Here is a 25,968-nt window from a genome sequence, read left to right on the forward strand (position 1 = left end):
GTACTCCCCCGAAGCTACCTTATATCTAATTTTCTGAATTTCTAGATATAAAATAAATCATTATACAAAAAAAATCTGTATCTACAGTGTACGGAACAAAAGGAGATTTCAAAGCCCATTAACTCACAGAGATAGTATGTTACTGGGAGAATATGGGCTGTATAATTAAAACAATTTAAATCCGATTATAAGAAGACAGTGGGCTTTACTGCCTGCCACCATCTCACTAACGGAAAGAAAAACAATATCTTGAGGTTTTTTTTAAGTTACTGTAAACTTGTGAATTAGGACACGCATGTACCACCACTCCACGGCCTTATGTTACTGATGAGATGAAACACTCCTTGCAGAGAAATATTCCTTACAGAGAAGGTAAGCCATCTTCAGCTGAGAGATGCTGGCTGAGTATACCGTCTGGTAGCGGAGGCCCCCAAGTCAGGAAAGGAAGTGGTCCCCGTGTCAGCCAGCGTGAGAGTGGGTTCTCTCTGGAGACGCCAACCTCACGGTTAGTGATACCTGGCTCTCCCTGCCCACTCTCTACTGAACTCCGGAGTCCAGAGTCTGAGGAGGGAAATTACCAGAGGGCCTGGGACAGGGAGATGGACCACATGACTGTTCACAACTCAGCCAGGAACAGCTCCTACTGTGGAAGTGTATGTTTCTTTTTGTTGGTCTTGGCTGTTCCGGGTCTCATTGTGGCCAGTGGGATCTCTGATCTCTGTTGCGGTGCGCAGTTCTTCAGCTGCCGTGTGCTTGATCTTCAGCTGTGGGACCTGAGAGCTTTTAGTTGCAGCATGTGGGATCTGGTTCCCTGACCAGGGGTTGAACCTGGGCCTCCTGCACTGAGAGCTCAGAATCTTAGCAACTGGACCACCAGGGAAGTCCCAGAAGTGAACATTTCTAAACACAATCTGAACTGGAGAAGCAGCCAGGGCTGTAATGAAGTAAATCTGTGATGACGAGTGCCCCCACGTGCTCATCCACTGGGAAGCAGGATGGAGTCAACTTCCACATTCCTCTCCATCGCTAGGGGCTGGAGTTGATGGGCTGGTTCCATTGCACATCAGTGCCATCAGGAAACTCTTAAAGAACACCCATGCCTCGGCCCTACCCTGACACGTGAAATCAAAATCTCTGGGTGGAGCCTAGGCCCTGACCCTTGCCTGAGGTCCCTGAGGATGCAGACGGGTCTGCGGTGTTCACATACACTTTGCACAATGGCTGGCACAGGGTCAACCATGGCAGAGCTGGAGATGGGGAACAGAGAGTGGTGGCCCCTTTGGGTTTTCCCACTCCTGTGAGTCTCTCCTCTCTCAGCTCAAGGCCCCGATTAGGTGTATGGCTCTGGGCCCTGATTTCTCCTCTAAGCTCTACAGCCTGCACCCCATGCTCACCTCAGGGGTTCAAATCCCAGAGCTGGAGTCACTTCTGCCAGAACCACAGAAACGAAGTTCTAAGAGCCCTGCAGACCTTGTCAGACGGTCAGCACCCTCCTCCTACATCCAGCAACCCTGGACAAGTATCCTGCCTTTTCACATCCCTAAGCTTTCACTCAAGCTGTTCCACCACCTGGAGTGCCTGCTTCCCTTTCACCACCTAAGTAGCCCTCATCCCCCAGTTAAGACTCTGCTCAGGAGTCACTTCTCCCAGGATGTCTCCCATGGCTGCTCCCTGGCCCAGGCTAGGGAACCTAAGAGTGTGATCTGTGCTTCAAGAGAACAAAGCCGACCCAGGGCCTGTGGGAAAGCAGATGCCGTGCCTAACCCAGCCTGGGCCAGGGAGCAACCAAGGGAGACATCCTGGGAGAAGTGACTCCTGTTCCTACCACACCCAGCTCTATGGCCACAGCAGACAGGACGGGCAGCCTGCCAGGACTGTCAAGAGAAAGAGCAGTCTTGGGTGGGCTGAAAACCAACCCATCAGCCCTGCCCAGCCTCATGCCCCACACAGAGACTCACATTGCCTCCTCGACCCTCACCACCAGCTTTCTCCAGCCAAAGTTAATAATTTTAAAGTAATTAAGTCCAGCAAACCGTAACAGATTAAGTAAGGACTGCTGGTGGCTGGCAGAGCTAAGCAGCCTCACCTCAGCCTGAGCCCATGTGTGGAGGGCAGCTGGGTGGGGACTGGATCCCAGGTCCAGCCTCCAGGGGCCTAACCATCGGGGGGCAGAGATAAACCTCTCTGAGCAGCCAGCCGCCTAATGAAACTGTCAGGGGACTTCTTAACGAGATTAGGCAGAACCCGGGCTCTGCCCTACGGTGTGTGGAGGATTTCTATTCAATTACTGGTTTGGGGGCAGGAGGCAGATACTGCCTGGGAGGAGTGGGGAGCCTCTGCCGATAAGGTAGCACCCCCCTGGCACTCCTAGTTCTGGCATGGCCAGCCCAGACTCCCAGGATCCACAGTGGCCTGGGACAGTGTTCCCACCGGTCAGAAGGATGAGCAGAGATGGTCCGGAGTGCAGGGCAAAGCCAGGTCTCTGGCTGCCAACCCCCGGACACCTGCTCCTCCCTTGGAACCTAGGTGAGCTCCCAGGAGTGGCCACAAATGGGCCACCTGGAGGAAGGGGACAGAGATGCCTGCACCCCTGCCCACAACAGGTGTGTGGGGATAGGAAAGACCCCCCTCCTTCCTGGGGTGGGAAACACTGATTCTGGGGCCAAGAACTCTGCAGACACCCCTGCACTTGCAGGGGGCCACAGAGCAGTGAGTTCCACCTCCTGGGGATCAAGCCCTGCTCCCCTTCAGGACGTGGGCGTACCAAGGAGTTCCGGGTCACACCACACCCCCAGGAGCCCTCAGGACCCCCAGGGAGGGCTCAGACCCCAGGACCCCTCCTCTCTTCCTATCCCCAAGTTCCTGCCCTGCCAGGCTGGCCCCCACTGTTCCCTCACTGCCCCAAATGCCACCGCAGCTCAGCTCATTCTGCCCCATGCCTGAAACACAACCTTCCCTAACTCAAAGCCTTCCTGCACGGCCAGGCCCACAGCCCATCTCCTTCACTGATGCCCACCGGTGGACACACCACAGAGCTCAAAGCCTGGCTTCTTCCTTCCTAACCCTGCCTGCCCCACAGAGCTTTCAAATCAGCCAAGTCTGAGGTCTCCTGGAGCTCAGTGTGTAGAAACAGTGGCCCCAGGGTGACCCCAGGGCTTCCGGTCCAACCCCAGTCCCGAGTGCCCTGTGGGCAGAGAAGCCCCACACTGAGAGGCTGCTCCCTCTTCTGGAGGGCAGCTCAGAGAAGGCACAGGGCACGTGGTGTTCTGTGGGCCCAGCCTCCTCCCTCTTCCTCAGGTGACACCCATGCTCTGCCCCTCACCCTCAGCTTGGGGCTGCAACAGCCCCAGGCCTGGCTAATCAGGGCATCCCCTCCACTGGCACCAGGGCTGAATCCGGGAGGAGGTTGTCCCCACGGCCAGCCACAGAGCAGCAAGCCTGGGACCCCTGTAAGACTCTTGTTAAAGAACCCCCTCTTTCCATGGGCAAGGAGCAGGGTCTGGCTGATCAGACCCCAGCCTGCAACAGTCCAGGGGCCCTGAGTGGATGGAGCTCCCCGGGAAGGAAGCCCACCCTGGGGAAGGCAGCGACAGGGTGTGGAGAAGGAGGCAGTGTCCTGAGGATACGACCTGGGCCCCTGGATCCAGCCATGCCTGAAGCTATACCTCCTCAGGCCTTTTCCATTACACGGCCTGATGAATATCCTTATTTGCTCAGGCCACCACTTGTGTTCCTAACACCCACATGACTAATATGATTAATAGAGAGCATGATTTCAGACCCTTGGCAGAATTCCCTGATGTGAGGCTGCCAGGGGGTGGTATCTTCAGATGGTTCAACCCAGCAGCCCCACAAACACACACGGAGGCAACAAGATTCCCCTAGGGCATGAGAAGCAGGGACGCTCCATACACCCCAGGACACCGTGGCTCAGCCACCTGGTCACAGCCCCAGCAGGGTCCTCAAAGCACACCCTGGGCAGGCCATCCAACAGGCTCCCCCAGGGAGGGCTCAGTCTGTCTACAGGGGTGTGTCTGTGAGCTCGCCAGGACACATAGGCATGCTCTCCTGTGTGTGTCTGCAGACCCACACGTGCACATGCCTTCAGTACAGTCACACAACCACTCAACAAACATTGCTCTGGCCCAGCGTGCCCTGGGAGACCTGAGAGGCAGAGCTTAAAGGCCTCACAGGGACCCCCTGAGACACAAGGGGAGATGTGAAGGACAGCGTGGCAGCCAGGAGATAGACCCTAGACCCTGTCCTGGCCTAAAGAAAAGTTAGGACCAACCTAGATAGCATGTTAAAAAGCAGAGACATTACTTTGCCAACAAAGGTCCGTCTAGTCAAGGCTATGGTTTTTCCAGAGGTCATGTATGGATGTGAGTGTTGGACTGTGAAGAAGGCTGAGCGCTGAAGAATTGATGCTTTTGAACTGTGGCGTTGGAGAAGACTCTTGAGAGTCCCTTGGACTGCAAGGAGATCCAACCAGTCCATTCTAAAGGAGATCAGCCCTGGGTGTTCTTTGGAAGGAATGATGCTAAAGCTGAAACTCCAGTACTTTGGCCACCTCACGCGGAGTTGACTCATTGGAAGACTCTGATGCTGGGAGGGATTGGGGACAGGAGGAGAAGGGGACGACAGAGGATGAGATGGCTGGATGGCATCACCGACTCGATGGACATGAGTTTGAACTCCAAGAGTTGGTGATGGACAGGGAGGCCTGGTGTGCTGCGATTCATGGGGTCGCAGAGTCGGACACGACTGAGCGACTGAACTGAACTGGCTATGAAGGCAGGGCAGCCAGGGAGGGCCTCCTGAAGAGCATCCCCGGGACAAGGCTGGAGCAGAGTGGGCGTGGTGCCCGTCTAACAGCACCCTGCCACTGAGGCTCCCCTGGAGCACTGCATGCTCATCCTCACCACAGACCCCCTGCTCTCCCTTCCATGAAGTGCATTTTCTTGGCAGGAGCTAAGTAGCCTGACACAGTCGGTTCCCTGAGCCGCGCTCAGGCTGGCTTCTCCTGACGGGGATTCCATCGTGAACAACTGTGGGGCTTCAAAGCCCCTTCAGCCCCCGCTCACCGGGAGGGTTCTAACTCCTGCTTCCTCAGAGGCCAACGCATCAGGGTGGCAGCTACGTTCTCACAGACGGGCACTGCACACCGGCTCCTGTAGGGGTGCTGGCGGGGGGTCGGCAGTGCCCTCCCCTGCACGCTTGCACCTCCTGCCGCGGCCCCTCCGTCTCCCGGCCCCTTCTGCTGCCCAAGTTTGGAAGACAAGAGGCTGGGACGATGCCATCACCGGTACATGCAGGTGGAAACTGAGGCGCACGTCGGGGGGCTCCCGGGCCCACCAGAGGATTCCCAAGTGGGAGACAGGAATGGAAACCCCAGTCCTGACTCCCATCTAACACCCAGGGGCAGTCAGCCCACACAGCCCCAAAGGGTCAGTACCCGGAGCCCAGGGAAGCCTCTCGTGCCTCACTACCCGCCCCCATCCCCACAAGCACATCTCAGAGGGGATGGACAGGCCAGTGGCCCTGAGCCCCTGCCAGGGCACCTCAGCCCGGGAAAACGCCTTCCAGAAACGGAGCCTCCAAGATTATTTCCTGCTCCAGCCCACAAGTGTGGAAAAGCCCTCCGTGGTAACTGCATCCCTGTGCTGGGCCTTGGAATCCCCCATGAAAGTGGCCACTGCCAGGGAGAGGCTGTGCCATCAGCTCCTAGCATTTCTTACCAGGAGAAAGACCTTCACATCCAGAGGCTGATCAAGAGGGAGGGGCCAGCATAAGTGGGCCTAAGTGGCAGGATGGGGCTGCTATAAAGGCAACAAGCCTCCAAGCCCCGCATGCCATGGGACTCCCAGGGGTTCTGAGCATGAAGGCAGGGCCACAAGCTTGAGAAGGGTTTCAGAGAGCTGAGGTCTCGTGTGTCCACCTGTCCTGTCATCTGTCTAGGGGCTCTTACTGAGCACCCACAACCAGCTGCACACCAGGCTTGGTTCTGGGAACCTAACAATGAACAAGACACTTTCCTGCCCTCACAGACTTGACTCTCCTCACAAATAAATTAATTAATAACTGCAGGTGAGGAAGCATGCAAAGAAGGAAAAGAAGGCTTTGTTAGAGAATGAAAGGGGCTTTCCCTGGAACCAAGGGTAGCCTCTCTGAGGAAGTCAGCTCTCAGGAGTAGCTGAGGCTGATAGAGAGCTTGTCATGTGAGGTGCCTTCCTGATGGAGAGAACAGCATGTGTAAAGGCCCTGGGTAGGAACACGCTTTACCTGCTGCAGACATGGGAAGAAAGTCAATGTGGCTGGAGCAGGGGGTCAGGAGGAGTGGCCGTAGAGAAGCAAGTGAGCTCAGTCCTCTCTGGGGTACTTAGGGGCCTGCAGGCTCTGGCAAGGGGTTTGGCTTTTATTCTTAGTACTGCAAGGAGCCATTGAAGGATTGCAGCAGAATGGGGGCAGGGGGGTGACTGGATTGATTTTTCCAATAATTCTAGTTGCTGCACAGACAGAGGCCTGGAAAGGAGGGCAGAACCAGGGAACAGACAGTAAGTGACCACAGGGGCTGAGGCCTGTGAGCTGGTGAGATGGAGAGAACTGGACAAGGGCTGAGACAAAGGGGGGTCGTGTGCATAGTGGGACAGCATGTAGGAACAGGGGGAATGCTGACTCAGCCACTAATCCTTCGCTTTTTTGAAGCATCTCTGCTTCGCTCTGCTCTCTGTATAATTCCTTGTGCTCCCCAGGGTGGGCCATAGACGAGGCTCACACGGCCCTGGGCACAGGCGTCAGTAGACACTGGGTATTGACAGGCACCGCTGCCTTTTAACAGGCCATCGCCAGGAGCCTGTGGCAGACCACATCTGCCAAGTGCATCGCATTCTTCCTTCACTGAGGTTCCTGGGCTGGCTCCCAGCACCACCCAGGTGACTGTCCATGAGGCTTCTGCAGTGAAAGGAAGATAAATGGAAAAGTCTAAAGTCTAGGCTCCCAGCAGACTCTGGTGTGCTGGGATTCTGAAAAATTCATATATAAGGAGTGTGCACGGATAGAAACAGAGCGTGTGATGAGTCTGGTGCAGAATGCAGCCATTAGTGAAGTCGGTGCCAGTGATTCCCAGCAGATGAGACCCTGTGTCCTGTGGGTGCTGGTCAGTGAGCCAGCGTGAAGTCTGGGAGCAGGCTGAGGAGCTGGGCAGCAGGCTCAGGCTGGGCTCAGGCTGCAGAGTGTGTCTGAGGTGGATAAAAGCAGCACAGGCACCCCTGTGAGCTGGCTCAGGGTAGGAAAGAGAAACAACTGTCTGCAAGGCATAAGTGAGAGTCACAAGCTCGGAGCTCTAAGGAATCAGTGTGAAGTCACACACTGGAATCCAACAGCTTCAAGAGGGGGTATCTGGTGCATCACCCTTTCTTGGGCAAAAGCCCTGGGCTTGAGGACCAGAGGCTCACCCAGAGCCATGGCGGGACGAGAGGCCAAGAGCCAGCACTCGCTAGGGCTTCACTCATCTCAGCAGAGCATCCAGAACAAGCAGTGACCATCCCTCCCTCTGCACTGATCAGACAGCATCATGAAGGCAATACCTGGCTCCCGTTTATGGAGCATCTCTTTGGTGCCAGGTGCTGGATACATTCTCTGTTGTCCTTACCTCATTTGGTCAAGACAACCAGTTAAGGGAGGTGCCTCTGTCCCCATTTTACAGCCAGGAAAGCTGAGACCAGCAAGTTAAGCCTCTTGTTAGGAAGGCTGTCTCGTGAGGGGCAGGGACCACGTGAACATATCCAAAAGAAAATCCAGTGAGAAATATTCAGGCTTCAGGATGTGAAGCCTGAAAGAGGCTGAGGGACATAGTGGCTGTCTTTAAATGTTTAAAGGGCTGGTGGTGGAGAGTTTCGGTTCAGTGTATCCCAATGTAAAGGCCACCTGGGGAAGAGAATAGCTGATCCTTGGCGACGTGGGGATCGCATTCAACACACGTTGGCCCCAAGGCCTTGGGAGGGCCAACTCCCCCAGTGAGTTCACACCACACTGGCGGGGTCCCAGGCCAGCGCTTGCCCACAGCCCACCCTCTCCTACTCTAGTCTGCTGGGGCTGCTACACTGAACACCAGAGATGGAGTGTATTATAAACAACAGACATGTATTTCTCACAGTCTGGAGGCTGGCAAGGGTAGGATCAAGGTGCTGGCTGATCTGAATTCTGGCTGATCTGAGGGCTCTCTTTCTCGTTTGCAGGCAGCTGCCTTCTCACTGTGTCTTCACATACTGGAGAGGGAGAGAGGAAACTCTCTGGCCTTTTTTTTTTTTGGCTGTTTTACTGCATAGCCTGTGGGATTCTAGTTCCCCAACCAGGTCGCTGGCATTGAGAGTGTGGAGTCCTAACCACTGGATGCCACTGAATTCCTACCTGGTCTCTTCTTATATCTAGTCCGGGCAGGAAAACACCACTCTCAAGATCAGATCTCAGCCTAAGAATTTCCCAAAGCTCACCTTCCAAATACTATCACACTGCGTTTTGGGGCATCAACATACGAATTGGCAGGGGGAACCATTCAGTCCACAGCACTTCCAGGCCCTCCCTGGTCGGCCTTGGCTCTGCAGGGCTCTCCCTCAGCTCCAGACACCAGAACCCTATGATGTCCACCTGCCTGTATAGCTGGGGGCACAAGGAGACCACTCCTTGGGGTGTGCAGGAAGGCTAGCTCTTGCCCTCATGCCAACAAAGAAGAAGGGCCCAAGCTGTTGCCCACAGCCTCCTGCTGACCTTGGCCAAGTCAACCGCAACACAGTGACCAGAACCTCATGGGGGTGATCTAGGCCCAGGGATGTCCCCTGGAAGGGAGGGGGAAATTATATTTATTGAGTGGGCCTCAGGAATTGCCCTGTCTCAGAGCTGGGGACACAGCAGGACACAGTAAAGGTACCCCTCCCTTCCTGAAGCCCACAGCCTCCAGGAGGCTCGGCAAACATAGGGCAATAGGAGCACATGGCAGGCCAGCTTCCTTTGGGCACTGCGAGGCTCCCGAGGATGCCACATGTGGGCAGAGACCGGAAGGACAGCCACAGGAGGGGCTCCAGGGGCTCCACGTGGCAGCTGGCACCGTGGCTCACTCTGCCTAACATGCCTAGGCAGTGCGGACACCTGCAGCACTCTCCCCACATGTCCATGTGTATGTATGCACACACACCCCCATTCACACACCTCACACCCAAATACTGGGACACACACACATTCACAAACTCACATGCAGCCTGGGATGATATGCTCGGATTCCAGGGAATACCCAAGAACCTGACCCCCATGCTAGACAGTACCGCCTCCTCAGCACTGCCCAACATACCACCCTCTCCCAGAGGCATGGCCACCCCAGTCTCTGGAGGAACACTGGCCGTGGGTGCCTGGCGCAGCCCAGTTCTGCACTTGGGTCACGCAGGGTCAGGCCACAGCTCTCGGAAGCATATATCTGGGATGCAGGCTAAGCCCTGAGCCAGTCCTGAGCTGAGGCCCCAGTCTGGGGCTCCGTGACAGGGAGAGATGCTCCCCCAGAACTCTGGGCTCAGCCAGCAGCCTGCAGGCCTTGGGGGTAGGCCACTGGGCTGTGTGGGCCACCAGAGCCTGAGAGGGAGGGAGAGGTTGAGTGCAGCCAGGCACCCTGGGCAGCAGCCAGGCACCCTGGGCAGCACCCAGGGCTGAAGCGGAGCAGCATCAGATGTCTGCAGCCAGGACAGGGAAGGGCCCTAAAGCCGAGCCAAGTCAGGACCCCTCAGCACCTGGCACTGGCCTGCTGAGATGGGCACCACTGAGACAAGCACCAGCCCAGGGCCCAGCTCAGGTCTCAGAGCTTTGGTCCCGAGCCCAGGGCAGGACCCAGAGAGTGGCCTTTCCCTCCCCCCTGGGCCTCTGAGTGCTCAGACAAAAGGACGGAAGAAAGCCCCCAGCCCCAGGCCAGGAGCAGAGCCAGGGCAAGACCTAAAGCCTCTGCCTTTGCACTGAGCAGAAAGAGCTGCATGGGAAGGAGAGAGCGGGGGACAGCCTGCCAGGCCGGGGCTAAGTCTGCAGGGCCTCAGGCCACATCAGGGCCGGCACATGGCTGGGCTGAGCCATGAGCTCCAGCCAAGGGGATAGAGTAGGGATGATGTCCAGCCAATGGGGCCCATGTCTCTGCCCTGACCTGGGATTTGGCAGCACCCAGGCAGAGTGCAAAGACCAAAGGGTGTCATGGAGCCCTGGCAGGAGAGCAGGAGAACCGAGCAAACAGAGAAAAACCAGTGCCTACAGAGAGAACCAATGCCTACCTAGCATACTGTGGGTCCCCACCCACACCCTCAGTGTGACCCTGCTGGGCCCCAGGGGACTGCGCTTGCCCACAGCCTCCATCTACCAGGTGTAAGTCACCTCTCTAGACTCTTCACCACAACAGTAAGGTAACCCCACTTCACAGATATTAAAACTAAGGCTTGAAGAGGACTAGTGACCTTTCAAGACCACACAGCTAATTGGTCACAGAGCTGGGATTTGAACCCAGACCTGCCTGACCACTTTACACCTTAGTGAGCAAGTTATGGGCACTATGGCCAGCCGCTCAGGGCTGGGTCAGGCTGGCTGGCTTCGGGCCACCCTGTGCACTCAAAATAGCAAGGCTGTGGCAAGATTGCAACTTCGTGCAGTGAGGGTCTACAGGCTCCCAGGCCCCAGCCCACACCGGGGGCTCCAGGCAGCCTCCACATAAACCAAGTCATCAATCTAACTTCTTTCCCTGCTCTCCTGGGACACCCAGCAAGGCCGGGATCAACTCCAGGCCGCCCCAAATGGGGCAGGGGTTGGGAAAGCCTGCCCAGCCCAGGTCAGAAAGTAGAAGGAGACCAAGAGCCCCTTGGAACCACTTGGGCTGGTACTATAGCAACCACCCCAACCTGGGCGCTCAGTCCTGGGTGGGCATTGTAGCTCACTTCCTCAGCTGACCATCACGGTGTTCTCTGCCTCATTCCCATCTTTCAGTCAAGGAAGCTCAGCTAACCCACCCAGAGTCAGGCGGCAGAGCAGGGACAGGAACCCCAGTTTGTGCATGAGATCAACCAGACTCCTGCCCCCAGCCCAGCTTGTGGGCACCCTGTCTGTTCTCATGCTGGGGCGTGGGAGGGCCTGGCTGAGCTGTGGCTGGGAACAGGCACAAGGCAGGCAGAGACGGAGCAGCCATGTCTGGCTGCCTCTGCTGGATCTGGCGAGGAATTAATGTAAGGGAAGCAGACTAGGAGACAGGGCCAGCCAGAGCCACATAGCCAGATCTGGCTGGAGGAGGAGGTGCAGCTGGGGATGAGGACAGTCCTGGGTCCCAGCCAGCAGCCCCTGGCTTCACCCACTGGAAGCCTGCTCTGCCCAGATTGGGCCCAGGAACAGAAAGAAAAGGGCCTTCTAGCCACCTTCCCAGCCACCCTGCCTATGCTTCAGGCCTAGAATGGAGAACCCTGGGTCTTCTCTCCCCAACCTGTAGCTATTGGCCAGGAAACTGGCTGTTTATAGGCGAGAGGGAAAGTCTTAAGAGGTCCCAACTGACTGGATACTGGACATGGACCCAGCTGCCTTCCTGGGCCCCATGCCTGTCAGAGAGGCCCGATCCCAGGGAAGGGTGTGGTTATACCCCAGCCCATGGCAGAGGCAAGTCTCCACTCTGGACCACTGCCCCAGCGAGAGAGAGAGGTGGTGCTGCCCAGGAAGGCAAGGGTGAGGACGGCACAGTGAGGGAGAGAGAGGTGGTGCTGCCCGGGAAGGCAGGGGTGAGGACGGCACAGCGCGGAAGCAGGGGCATCTGTAGAAGAAACGGGGCCACGGGGAGCCCTGCTGAGTCCAGAGAAAGCACAAGCCTGCTTATGACCAGCTGTGGAGCCCACGGCTGCTGGTGCCAAGGACAGTCGGGCCCGGACGCCAGTCTTCACCTCATTCCTTAGGAAGCATCAAGCCCAAGTCTTTTGAGACCTGGGCTTGTCCAGGTAGACAAAGACTGGCTGTCTTCTGAGAGCCGAGCAGGGCTGGGTCCTGGGCTTCCCGACTTCGCCCTACACCAGAGGCTGCCCAGCGCCTTCTGGGGCCGAGGAACAAGTAAGCAAGTGGGCAAAGGGGAACTGACGGAACCCATGGATTTGGTCCAACCAGGATCCAGAACCTAAAATTCCTTTTGGGTTTTGTTTCTGTATTGTTGTTGTTTTAACAAGTCACCAAGGAACTAGGAAGGCCGTTTGGACATGAAGTGGCTAGTGGATATTTGTGTCACTCACCATTTCCAGCTCTCTCTCTTTCCGGGCACACAGTAGGTCTGTGCTTCCTGGATCCTTTACAATTGCTTGGAACCATATGACTAGTTTTGGTCAACAAGTTATGAGTAGAAAGACTTGTGTCACATACAGGTAGAGACCCCATAGGGCTCTCTCTCCCTCTGGCATAGCAACGAGCAATATTCAAGCTGAGTGACCATGATGAGCTCAGTTCCAAGCTGGCCAGTGATGGACACATAACGTGAAACAGAGATGAGTTTGTGTTGCTTAAGCCACTAAGGCTTGGAGACTGTTTGTTACCACAGCATAACTCAGGCTACCCTGATTGATACCAAGGGAACCACAGAACAAAACCAAAGGGCAGGAACAAACAGGCACCTCCCTGGGTCAAGTCTAAAAAGATTCATATCTGGGATCGGTCTGGGTTAGAAACAGTATGGGAACCAACAGTACAGACTCAATGTTCCAGTTTTTAGGCGAAAGCATTTTCCAGGTAGTGAAAAGGCCGAGTAAAGGGAGAAGATGGCTGATACAGGAGACAAAGCTAGGGGCCTTTAGACCTGGCAACTCCAAGAATCTGGAAAGAGGCTGTCTGCCTTTGCAAGATATGGCTTTGAGTGTTCAGGGGCATCCTTAGCTGTCTTCCAAGAAAAGTCTAGAGGAATGACCCCCACATATTGCTCTAGACAGGAAGACTGTCAACCAGGAATGGGAACAGTAGCAGCTTGTAGGCAGCACAAGCAGAAGTGCCTCACTAGAGCCCACAGCCTTTGACCCACACGCCTGATATCGGATGCCTATCTGTTCAGTACAAAGAGTGAGTCCATCTTCCCCACTTAGGGGCAAGGCCATGGCATAGTATCCACAGGAATACTAAAAAGGATGGTGAAGGACAGGAAAGCCTGGCGTGCTGCAGTCCACGGGGTCACAAAGAGTAGGATATGACTGAGCGACTGAACAACAACAACAATCCATTAGATACGAGGCTGTGGGTAAGGCAGGAGCACAGTCTATAAAGGGACTGTGTGTGTGTGTTTAGACATATAAGAGGAACCCTAGGACGAAAGACAGCTCTGAACCTAGCAGTTCAGCTGAATGAAGATAGTAGTTATTCTTTTACACAGATAAAGGCTTGTGAGAAATCCAGAGAGGCGACTAGTGAGAGGGGTTTAGTGAGCAGCCATCAGCACCCACAGCCAGCACCTTCTGACCTGAAGCATCGCGGGCAGGAGTAAGCTGAGGATGTCAGTAAGCGAGACTGACCTTGGCAGGGACCCCACATGTGCTCCAGGCGAGCCGGGTGGAGGGTGGGGAGAGGAGGGGCGTTGGAAGAGCCTGGCCTGGAAGAAATGGAGGTCATGGGCCTGCACGGTGGCACAGCCTTGCAGTCTGGCTATTCACAAAACAGACTCCTCTAGGAACCTTAGACGTGAGCAGCTTGCAGGGAGGGAAGTTGTCGTCTCACTGGAGAGCACAGTGGGGTCTACAGAGGCCTGCAGGCTTACAGTGTGCCACCTCCAGAGTGAAGATGACAGACAGGGAAACATGGCCACATGCTCCAAGTAGAAAGAGGATGCCACCCAGCATGCAGGCATACAGCCAGCCGTGCAGAAGAGAGGGAAGGGTCATGAAGGGCAGTGTCTACGATAGGCACCCCCAAGGTGTACCAACGTGGTAGCAGAAAAAAAGGGCCCACAAAGACATCCACATCCTAACCCCGGGAACAGTGAATATGCTAAACGTGGACGTGTCAGTCACTCAGTCATGTCCGACTCTGCGCACCCCATGGACTGTAGCCCACCAGGCTCCTCTGTCCACGGAATTTCTCAGGCAAGAATACTGGAGTGGGTCGCCATTTCCTTCTCCAGGGGGTCTTTCCCAACCCAGGGACTGAACGCAGGTGTCCTGCATTGCAGGCGGATTCTTCACCATCTGAGCCATGGTAAAAGAGAATCCAGGTTGCAGTGGAATTAAGGGTGTTAATCAACTGACTTGAAGATAGAGAGATAGGCTTGGCTTATCCCCGTGGGCCCAATGCCATCACAAGGGTCCTGGGAGGAAGGAGATAGAAGAATCAGAGAGGAGATGCGAGGACAGAAGTGACTCCTTGTGAGAAGGACCGTACCCACCACTGCTGGCTTTGAAGCTGAAGGAAGGCAGCCAGGGGCTGAGGAAGACGAGCAGCCCCGGGAAGCCGAAAAGGCAAGAAAGTGCATTCTCTCCTAGAGTCTCCAGGAGGAATCAGTGCTGCAAACACCTTGATATTAACCCAGTGAGACCCATGCCAGGCTTCTGATCTGCAGAACTGTAAGATAATATATTTCTGTTTTTAACCAGCAAAGTTATGGTAAAGTTTGTTTCTGCACCAAAAGAAAAATTATGCAGCTGAGTGGATGGGAATGATGGCAGTGGGCCTGCAAGCATCTTTAATGACACCAACATCAAACTCAGGGAGACGCTGACAGTGTCTCCCAGGCAGGGACCAATAACACCATTCCCAGGGAGAACAGTGGGTCTGCCAGCAGGAGCTGCAGAAATACAGCCTCAACAGGACCTGAAGGGAAAGTCAAGGAAGACAACAGAGGCATCAAATACAGGGAGCCCAGCCTGGCACTCCGTGATGACCTAGAGGGGTGCAGAGGTGGGGAGGGAGGTTCAGGAGGAAGGGGGTATATATCACTATGACTGATGTATGGCAGAGACCACCACAACATTGTGAAGAAATTATCCTCCAATAAAAAATTTTTTAAATAAAGAAAAACAACAACAAAAGTTCAGTTAGGGAGACCACCTAGCAGCTGTCACAAAGCGCCAGGGGCAGAGTGACCACCTAGGAATGACCAGTATACTGTGAGCAAGCCCATCGGGTGGACACCACAGAGCTCACTGCGCTTTACTTTCATTTTACTTCATTGCTTCCTTGTTGTATTCTGTGAGCACCAAGCTATACTTGGGTGATTTTTACCCTGTCTTCCTAAAACACTTCCGTGCTTATTGTAACTAAAAGGAATATTGCCTCACATATATTCCTTTTTCCTTCCTCTTCCCTAAATTGTTATCTTTCCACTCTATGACAGATATATCTACAGCATAGCCAATAACTCAAGTCTTTTACTTACAGTAAAAGATAATACCGTGAACAGAGAAGACTCGTGTTCAGCCAGTTCTTTTATGCATTTATATAATCTTCTCCTTGAGCAGGCACTTTAAAGCAATATGAAATTTTTTAATTTAACAAATTAGTGTCTCCTCTAGTATCTAGAAGACAAATTTTCACACTTATTGTTAATATGGACTTCGCCAACTGAATCTAAGATACCACCTTTTAGGGATTTAAATATCAATTCTGTGTTATCACTTGCTAAATCCTCAACAAATGCATATTTTATTAAAAATGATCCAGTCTTTCACATAAACTGACCAACTGCTTCAAAAGGTAGCTTGTAAGAAGCCTGCACAAAATCAACCTGAAGAAATTGCAGGTATAAACCTTAGGACCCACAAGTCAAAGCAGAGTTCCTTATTTTCTTCAATTAAATACTTAAGCATATCTCAACATAAATGCTTCCATTTTTAAAAAAATATTGGTCATTTTGGATATTTTAAAATATATGCAGACAGTAAGAGGAATGTTTATAAACAGTTCACATGATTTCAGAAAAAGTCACTGATATGTTAAACAAAAAAACAAACAAAATATACAACTGAACAGAATGGGAGCTCTCAGCACTTACGAAAGTCAGTGGGTGAAAAAAGACTAGAAGGAAAGAACACTGGTAGGCTTCTGAACGATTTTGTTCTGTCTCTTGATGCTTTCCTGCACCTTCCACACATTTTATATAATGAGCATGCGTTGCCCTTTTCCTTTTTCACATTTTTAAATTAATTCATGCTCATTGTAGCAAGGCATCTCTTTTATAATCAGGAAAAAGAAAGTTAAGCAAAAAGCTGAAAATGAAAAGGTCAGTTAGGGTCCGCTCTCAAGGAATTCACTAGCTTAAGCAATGATGCAGCTGAAAATACCAACAGCCTGAAGAGATGCTAGACGCACTCACAGTTGGTCAAGGAACAGACAGGGAATTCATGTTTACTGAACACCTACTGCAGGTCTTTTGCAGACAATTCATACATGTCTCATCTCATTAATCCTCACAATAAACGCAGGAGGACCCCTCTCAGCAGACATGTGAACAGATTTAGAATAAGGCCAGGCCTCCCCCAATATCACACTGCACACGAGACAAGCAAGATTTGAAGCCAGTTTCTTGGGCCCCAGAGACTAAGCTCTTATCAGACCACAATCATTTCAATCCCAAATCCACCATGGGGATGGGGGGGTAGGTGGTCATGGAGAGCTCATCCAGTCCATGATGAAGACTGAACCCCAGTCTGCCTTGGCCACTCCCAGCCAACAAGTCTTTTCCTTTCCCATCCAAGCTGTATCTACCACCCATGTCCTGGGACTGTGACTGTCCAAGTCCACAAGAGAGATATCCATCAACCAGGGCCCAGCCATAGGATGGACAACATCCCATAGAGCACAGAAGGAAGGACCCAGTGAGCTGAGCATCTGCCCCACCAAGCCTCAGGCCAGGGAGGAAGAGCCTCTGCACTCTGCTCGGGCACTCCTGAGGCTGTTGAGGGGCCCAATCCTCCCATCCCTGATAGCATCCCAGAGCTTCAAAAGGTCAGGGATAACAATGTGAATTTCTGCCCCTGCCGCTTATCAGTAGAAAGCATGCCAATTTTAACCAGCACATGCCCTCTGGGCAGAGGGTGGTCTGTCCAACACCACCTTGTCAGTATTCCTCTACCTGGACAACTGTCCGGCATCAGTATCTAATTCTCTGGTTCTGGATGTGCACACACCCTCACTCACACCCTTCCAAGACTGTGTCAGAGCCTGAGACATTTTTCCAGTTATAAAAACAGAGAAACTAAGACCCAGATAAGGCCCCTGGTGGAGCCCTGTGTCTCCAGAACAAAGCTGCATTAAGGCTTGAAGGCTGAACGGCCCAGAGTTGTGTGATCTGACTTGTACTGCGTTACTCAACTTGTTTGGTTAGTTGACAAGAGTTAGAAATCAGATTTTACATTAAAGTACAGATTTGAAGCTCCTCTTTAAAAACAAATAAATAAATCAGCACATTTATAACACTGGGATTTCATTCCCAAATGGTAAAATCAGGTGAAGTTGTAGAACAACTTCCTTTTGATAGAGATGACCTCTCCAGACCCCACACTCCAGGTCCCTCTGGGCCCAGCGCCCAGTTCACCCACGTGTTACCTGTCAGAGTCAGTAACCCTGGGTAAGAGCATTATCTTCAGTCTTTGGGGACCTGCTGCTGGAGTGGGGAGGGCGGCCAATGGGCATCATCTGGAGCAAAATGAATGAACCTGAAATACTCAGTACAGTAGAGGGCAAGTCAACAGAAACGAGATACGTCGACAGAGAAGGTGGCAGAGCCAAACTGCCACAAAAACGTAAGTAGCATCCCCATTGCGCTGTGAGTTCCCTGGGGCAGGCGTCTCCCAGCTGTGTCCTCAGCTCCCGAGCGCAAAGGATGAATGTCCACAAAGACGAGAGCATGGGGAGTGTGCAAAGGGAGCATGAGGCACTGTGAAAATCACGGCAAGTAACTGGAAAAGCCTCTGTCACCAGAGATCCTTACCCGAGTTAGGGTCATTCCTGCCTCCAGAGGTCCCACCTTCCCCTGGCTAGAGCCCACCACAAGAAGATGCAACAGTTGCAGTAAGAGTGCAAAGAAGCCTAAGGGCAGGACATGCAGGGGCAGGTCCTGCGGGTAGAGCATGATCAGACAGCAAAGAAGGATGGGTTCCACCTCCTGTACCTCAGTGGACACCAGACACCGGCCAGGGCTGGGAAAACCAGCTCTCGTGATAGGCAACCAGCCTCACCCCAACTCAACCTCCACCTCCAAAACACATTCAGACCTGCAGGTTTTACAACTACCCAAAGACATCCTTGGACCTTCAGGTCCCAGAGCTGGGCCTTCTCCCTCCTCTGCAAGAACAGGAGACTCCCCAAAACCTCTTTCCGTCACAACGTTCTGAACCCAGAACACAGCCTCCAGAGTTACCCTACCCTTGGAGAAGACTAGCAGCCAACATACAGCCTAAAGCAGGAAGAGGTCTCTGGGTCTAAGGGGTTGGGGGTAGGGAGATGGGGACACGAAAAACTTGCCTGGAGCCTCCGGCCAGCCTACCTCCTCCCTACGCCCACTGTGATGCTTGTTCGTCCTGGGAGGAATCCCCACACCCTGTGCCGCCAGCTGTTCCCTATGTCTTCAGTATGGGCAAGGGCCTCAGAGCCAAACCCATGGCTATAAGGAACTAGGAGAACCCATGGATATGGGGGCAGATGAGAGGAAAGGGGCCCGAAGACAGGCAGATATCGGGTCAGAGAAAGCCTTAGTCCCTCATGAGGAAGCAGGCATCATGGGAGAGAAACCCGAGTCCCCGAAGCCAGGCTCAAGCCAGGTGGGAGGGGGGCGAACGAGAGAGGAAGGAAATGCAGCCCTCTCGCCTCGCTTAGTCGCGCACTTGTTGCCCCTGCCTGCGGGCAGAGTCTGCGGACCAAGGTGGCCCAGGCGCCGGCTAGGATTTCCCCGCAGCCTGGCCTGGCCCAACTCCGCTCCTTTCCTGGTCAAACAGCGCCCACCTCCGGCCCAGGCGGCTATGCCTCCGCCCACGGCGGGGACCGCAAGTGAGAGCGGCTGCTCCAAACCGGGAGGAGGAGAGTGCCCGAGAAACGCGAGCCGAAGCACTGAGGGGAGCGAGATGCTGCGCGTCCCGGGATGCGCTCGGGAGAGAGGAGAGCACTGGCTTGGGCATAGACGCTCCTCCTCCTCGGCAGCTAAGAAGACACCGGCCCATCCAGGTCAGAGGAGGTGCACCAACACAGGTACCCTGATCGCAGACACGCCCACCCACACTCTAACAACAAAGACGGCCCCCAGCCACACACGCCTGCGCGGCCAGCACCGGGCGCACACACGCGCCCACCCAGCTGGAAAGGAGCCGCACACGCCCGCGACACGCCCCGCAAGGAGCCCGGCTCGCCGTTCACACGCTCTCGGCTCCAGCCCCACGGCGCAGGGCACTCCCCGATGCACAGCTTTGGTGGGCTGGGGAGGGAGCGCGCACCGTGCTTGCGGCCCAACCCTTGGCAACCCAGCAGGTCTCCAGTACCGCGCCCGAGGCAGGCCCGGCCCTGTTAGCCCTGGGTACCGCGGCCGGCCACTCACCTTCCTGCACAGCCTGGAACGGATTGTTGGCCTCGATGACCTTGATGGAGTAAGTGATCTTCTCGCTCTGCAGGATGTCATCGTTGAGGCTTAGGTCCGATACAGCCAGCTGGAACACCCTGTCGTCCTTGGCCGCGTTCTCCTCGAAGATGGCACCTAGAGGAGAAGAGGGGTCAACACCAGGCCTAGAGATGGGCTCTCCTTTTCCACCCCCTCCCATCACCGCGCTGGCAGGACTGCACGCTGCCCGGTGGTGGGAGTTCTGGGCTGGGGTTTCAGCCTGATAGGATAGTTTAGAGGTGGGCCTCCGCCCCCCGACACAAAAATACACCACCCCAAATATACCAACATAGTCCACATGAGTTACATATGCACGTGGTCCATGCAGCCACCAGGTCACACGAGTGTCTCACAACCAAGCTACCTCATATACCAACCATGCCCCACATAATGGGCTGAGCCAAGCTGGTGTGACCTCGGGCACCTAAATGCCCTGCCTAAATGGTCCCACGAGTCCTATCCCAGGAGCCAGAAAGTCCCCTTGCAACCCCAATCCCAAAGTGGAAAGATGACTTCCTTCTGCCCTACGCAACCCCCTTCCGTAGGGGCTAAGCAAACAGGTCCCCAGTGGTTTTCCTGTGCTGGGGGCTTCTTTCTGCAGGAGCCTTTGATGAACGTTGGCAGGCAGAGAGGGACTACTGAGTCCCGCCTGACTCCCTGGGCTCTGCCTCCTGCTTTCCATCCCTCACCTGATAGGAGAATGTCCCTAGACCCTTTGCCTTCTAACCCAGAAGCTGAGGAGCCCAGAAGGAGCCGCTCTTGAACGGGCCTTCTAGAACCATGAACAGCTCCTCCAGAGCAGCCTCCCGCTGGCCTTTGCGCTCTTTGCACTGCCTTGGCGGACTCTCCGCGCTTGACACCGAGATCGGTCGGACTCGCCTGAGCCTGGCCCTGCAGCCTGGAAAAGTCAGAGTCCAACCCCCTTGCCAAGCCCTAAGAGTCACCACAGTCCCAGAGCTGGGCCCAGTGATCCCCGAACTGGGGGTTGGGCAGGAGGAGGGAGGTCCCGTTCCATGCTACACCCAGAGCCGCAATGCTGACCGCAAGACCCAAGCCCCACCACCACCTCCACCCACAACTGGGAAGCAGGTCTTGTCCCGGCGCCTGCCAGGGATTGCAGCGTTCCAAGGCCAGGCCTAGTCCCTGATCACCCATCACCGTCCCATCACCCCTACCTTCTCACACCTCCCAACCCCCCAGCCTCTCTCGGCTCGCTGGTCTTCCCCAACTTCCGGAAAGACGACTGCCGACGGGCTCCCCAAAAACAACCGCTGCCAGTGCCCCAATCCGGCCCAACTTCCTGGGATTTCACCCCTGCTGCTACCAACTCCCACACACTCCCCGCCGGCGCGCCCCGTCCTCCTCTCCATCTCGTCTTCTCTCCTCTCCGGGTTCTCTCCCTCCATCGGTCTCTTCCCGCTCAGCGCGCACGCACACACAGACCGCGCACACACAGACCGCACACACACACCGCGGCCCAGGCTTCTTCCCTGACTCCCACGGCCCAGACCATCTGCCGGCCCCCAAGACTTGGGCCGTAAGAAACTCTGAGACTGTCCAGCTTTGGGCTGCCGTCGCCACAACCATACACACACACACACACACACACACACACACACACACACTGAGAAATACACAGACACACACCAGGGAAACAGACAGACACTGTGTCCACTCTAACGGGCTGATAAATCGTGCACGCATCAACATAGGCTCCGATGGCCCCACACACCCCGACGCCCCCTCGCAGTGACACCAACACGGTGCCACGGGCGCACACACAGAAACACACGCTGACAACACCCACCCACCCACATTCACGCACGGTTCCGGTCGGGCCTCTTCGATCCTGCGCGACCAACTTGGCGAGACCCCGGGCCCTGCCCGCCCCCTGCCCGCCCCCTGCCCTCGTTGCTCCGAGCTGCACCTAAGGGCTGGCCCTACCCCGCCGACCGCCCCGCCGGGGACGCGGGGCTGAACCTGCGTCCAGCCCTGGGTTCCCCGCAGCCGCGGCCCTAAGTGTCGGCAGAGGCCGCGGGGCCCCGCGGGGGGATCGGAGCCCCGGGAGTAGCAGGAGCCCGCGGGAGCGCGGCGCGGCCCGTGCACAGCTCCTCCGCGGGGCGGCGCGGCCCTTCGGGGGAGCACCGCCCGCCGAGCCCCTCGGCCCAGGGAACAGCCAAGTTTGGACGCCGCGCACCCCCCGCGCCGCTAGGGCCCCCGCCCAACCTCGGCCCGGAGCCCGCCGCGCTCACCGATGTGGATGATGGAGTCGGCCCGCACCGACACGCACTGGCATATCCAGGGGAGAAGCCACAGCGTCAGCGCTTCCATGTCCCCCGGGCGCGCGGCTCATCCGCCCGGGCCCGGGGCGAGGCCGAGGGCAGCGCGGAGCGGGGAGGCGCCGGTCGGGGTGCAGTCCCGGGCCGCTCCCCGGGAAAGCCGAGCCCGCCCGTGCGTCTTCCCCCGCGCGCCCGCCCCTGCGCCCTGAGCCCGCCCCAGCCCAGCCCAGCCCAGCCCGGCGCGGTCGGGCTCCCGCTCCGGCTCCGGTGGTGGCTGCGGCGGCGCTGGCAACCCGAGCCCAGGCCGGCGCGGCGGGGGCGGCCCGCGGCGGCGGCGGCGCTCCCCGCGGCTCGGGAGGATTCGGAGGCGGCGGAGGCGGCGGCGGCAGCAGCCGGGCCGGCGCGGCGGCTCCGGGATCACTGTGTGTCTGAGCCCCGGCGAGGAGCGAACTGCGGAGGACGCCCCCTCCCCTCCCCCTCCCCCTCGACTCCGCTCCCCCTCCCCTCCCTCCCCGCCTCCCTCCCCTCCGCCCTCCTCTGGACCACGTGACTGCGGAGCCTCTGCCTCGCCGCGCGGCGCTCTCCAGCTCGCGGCTCGGAGGGGGCGCCGGTTGCTCCGCGCTCCAGTCGGAGGGACGCTCGGAGGCCAGCAGGACGGTGGGACCGGCCGAGGCTGCGGCGCGCAGAGACTTGGTGGCTCTGGGCCTCATGACCCCCCCGTTCGCCAGGGACCAGAGAATGGAGAAGGGTCGGCCTCCGACTGCCCTCGGGGATCCCTGGAGCCCCCTGGCCCCGGCTGACCTCAGCCGCCGAGCGTCTTGGGCCATGATCCACGGCCTGGGCAGACAGCCCCTCGTGGAGCCGGGCCGGGATAGCCCGGAGAAAGATCGGGCGAGGCGCTGAGCCAGCCACCGAGAGGCAAGGGGAGCCAAAGGGGACTTGCCGCAGCCGCGGGCTCGAACCTTAGCTGGCCCCACGGACCTTGGCGGGCGCCCATCCCCCGCCCTGCGGCCCGAGGCTCAGCCGGGAGTCGGGCAGGAGGCTCGGACTCTGAAGCCCAATTCATGGCCGGAAACCGGCGCATCCGTGACCGCGGCGCCTGGACGTGAGGAGCCTTTCAAGCGGCCGGCGTACTCAGACTCCGACTCTGCACGGAGCCTTTACGCGCGAGCCCGGGCGAAGAGCCCGCTCCTCGCGGCCAGCGCAGAGCCGGGTCGCTCCACCGCTCGCGGAATGCCTCCGGCTACCACCAGATAGAGCGTTATGCCGCTTGGGCTCCAGCCTGGGAGGGGGTGGCAAGCCTGACGCTGGCCACCCTCCCCCCCGCCTCCGCCCCCAAACAAGTTCCAGACAGACTGAGCTCCACGTGGCACACCCAAGATTTCAGGGAGACAGCTGAGCCTTCACGGACCCGGCTTCGGGAGGAAGCTCGGTCTGGGCGCGCCTGGCAGAGCCTAGAGCACTGGGCCACTTCTGCGGGCCCGGGAGCGCCCATTGGCCCTGTCGTTGGCCTAGCCCCAAGATCCCTGCCTTGCAGGGCCATGCGCAGGGCGTGAGGAATTCAGAGACTCAGCAACAGACCTTCCTGGAACTCCCCGCTCAAAGGAGGGACAGACACCTAAATAGATCATTATAAGATGCGGCAAGAACCCTGAATAAGCTATGTATGCAAAGGCGCATTCTGGGCTGTGACCCAGCCTGAGAGGAAAAGCCAGGGGATGGCTTCCTGGAGGAGGTGACAGTTTTAAAGGTTGAGTGGGGTTACCAAGGGAGAAGGAAGGGAGGCTTCCAGGCATTGAATGCTGGTTAGCGAGCCAAGTTAAAAGAAAAAGAATTTAGTGTGTGTGTGTGTGTGTGGGGGGGGGGGGGGGTGTCCCAAGCTGCCTGCCACAGAAGTCATTGGCAGAAGTCATTTAGTTCAGAAAGGTGGGACGGGGCGGGAGGGGGAGGAGGTTGTGCAGAGGGGAAAGCCAAGGCAGGCTTGGAGACAGTGAGGCAGCCCTGACAGTGGTTGGTGGGGCTGCAGGGGCAGCCTCCAGAGAGAAGAAGCTGGGTTGAAGAAACAGCAAGGAACCACAGAGGCTGGCAGGGTGACTTCCAAGATGAGGAGACCATGGGCAAGAGGGAAGTAATGGCCATGCCTGCAGGACGCTGGGCTGTCCAGCTGGGTGGGGTGCCCACAAGGTACTTCCTCAAGAAATCCGTCTTGGGCTGGGGGTGGGGGGCGGCGGCGGGTGGGGCTTGAATTGTAAAACACACCCCTCCCAGGCTCTACAAACCCCCATGCCTCCATTCTCATTCCCTGGCTGAAAAGTTAGAGGGAGAAGGGAAATAAAGAATGGGTTTTATTATTTGACAGTTTGGTTCCTATGGAGACTGTCACAACCTCAGAAGGATGGTGGTATGTTTACCCTGTTGGGGCTCAAACCTGAGGTGAAAAGCCACGGGGTCAGGGATCCCCAAATACACTTGTTTGTTAGTATGTTAGTAAAGCAGGCCCCAGTTGGAAGTTTTTCTTGATATTGGTTATGGTAAGTAGAGGTAGCATGCTTACAGTGAAACAGGTCTCAAGATCCCCTTCCAACCTATAAACACACTCAATTTGGGGGAGATTTCATCAGCTTCTAATTTTGATGATGAGGCCCCTCTAGTTTGGGGCCTGAGGGCTGTGACTCAGGTTGGCCTTGCCCTGGAAGCGCCTCTCCTGGGTACTGCCTTCCCTCCATTTCCCATAATGTGGGCTCCTTCACCATCCCACAAAGCTTATTTCCTATGCTCATCCTCTTATACTCCCAAGCTAAGCCAGTTTTCTGTACCAGACTGGAATGGCCTGGATATCCTTTGGCCAGGAAGGGTACTCTGCACAGGTCCCATTTCCACCAGAACTAGAGGGGTGGGGGGTGCAGGCCCAGAGGTTACTGGGGCCCCATGCCTGGAGGAGGGCATGGCAACCCACTCCAGTATTCTTGCCTGGAGAACCCCCATGGACAGAGAAGCCTGGCGGGTTACAGTCTATGAGGTCGCAAAGTCGGACATGACTGAGCAGTTAAGCACAGCACAGCACACGCTTGTTTACCTCTAGGCAAGAATATTTTAATGCTCTCAGCCACCTGAAGTTGGGATTACCAAATTCCAGGGACGTTTGCTTTTTGGGGCTTTATCAGGTTCATCAAAACCTTAATTACTTATTGATCTTGGCCAGTCCAGTCCTTTAAACCCTGTTAACCTCTGGGATTGCAAAGACTGCCTCTGCTAAGTCACGCTCCTAGGGAAGCAACTCCACCTGAGGAACAAGTACACTCCAACTCTAATCATCTTGCTGGAGAAGAGAGATCAGAAATCTCTGGGACATGATACAAACCCATTTCACAGAGGGGAAAACTGAGGCTTGGCAAAAGGAGTAACTTGCCCAAAGCACCAGTTTTTTCTGGACCCAGGACTAGTCCTCTTGGTTTCTTTCTCGCTAAACAAAAACATATTCACAGAAATTAAAACTGGGTCAATAAATCCTTCATTTGCACAGAGTTCAGCCAACACAGGTAATTGCTTTTTCTAAAGAGATCTTCAGTTTTACTAATTCTAACTATACGTATTTCCTGGAGAAGGGCATGGCAACCTACTCCAGTATTCTTGCCTGAAGAATCCCTGTGGACTGAGGAGCCCGGTGGGTTACAGTCCATAGAGTTGCAAAGAGTCAGACCTGACTGAAGCGACTGAGCACAACTGTCCTTATTTAGCCTTTACCATCTGCAGGCACTGTGCTCAGCACCCTACGTCTTTCTAGGAGATGATGGCCTCAGTATACAGTTGGAAAGGAAGGTGCAAAGAGGTAAACTGGGCCCCCCAGGAATCCCAACTGGAACATCACTGGGAGCGAGTGGTTTGCCAACAAACCTGCAGATGAAGTGGCAAGACAAAAAGAATATGGTGACCTGCTAGGAAGTCTAGTCATCGTTACTTAAGGCTTTGTCATTCCAGAAAGTGGAGCTCTGTCGTCTCGTTTCTCACTGTACTCAACAACTGGCTTAAGGAAGTACCAGCTGGAGTTCTGAGCCCACAGGAGTCTACTGCTCGGGCTCATTGCGTGGG

At 55.8% G+C, this 25,968-nt stretch overlaps 1 protein-coding gene across 3 annotated transcripts in view; it reads right to left on the reverse strand.

Annotated features, from left to right (window-relative positions):
• Nucleotides 1-22,063, reverse strand: part of GRID1 (glutamate ionotropic receptor delta type subunit 1) — a 686,401-nt gene extending 664,338 nt beyond the window's left edge. For 2 of the 3 annotated variants that reach the window (XM_027530481.1, XM_027530480.1), the window contains exons 1-2: nt 21,853-22,062; nt 19,541-19,696 (exon numbers count right to left, since the gene is read on the reverse strand). In XM_027530481.1, coding sequence (XP_027386282.1) covers nt 19,541-19,696; nt 21,853-21,931 — 235 coding nt within the window. In that variant the 5' untranslated portion in view covers nt 21,932-22,062. Of the gene's footprint in view, nt 1-19,540; nt 19,697-21,852 lie in introns of all 3 variants that reach the window. The other variant, XM_027530482.1, reaches the window with a different exon arrangement.
• Between the last annotated feature and the right edge of the window lie 3,905 nt (nt 22,064-25,968).

This window comes from Bos indicus x Bos taurus, chromosome 28 (assembly GCF_003369695.1).
Source record: "Bos indicus x Bos taurus breed Angus x Brahman F1 hybrid chromosome 28, Bos_hybrid_MaternalHap_v2.0, whole genome shotgun sequence".
In the NCBI taxonomy this organism is placed as follows: Eukaryota; Metazoa; Chordata; class Mammalia; order Artiodactyla; family Bovidae; genus Bos; species Bos indicus x Bos taurus.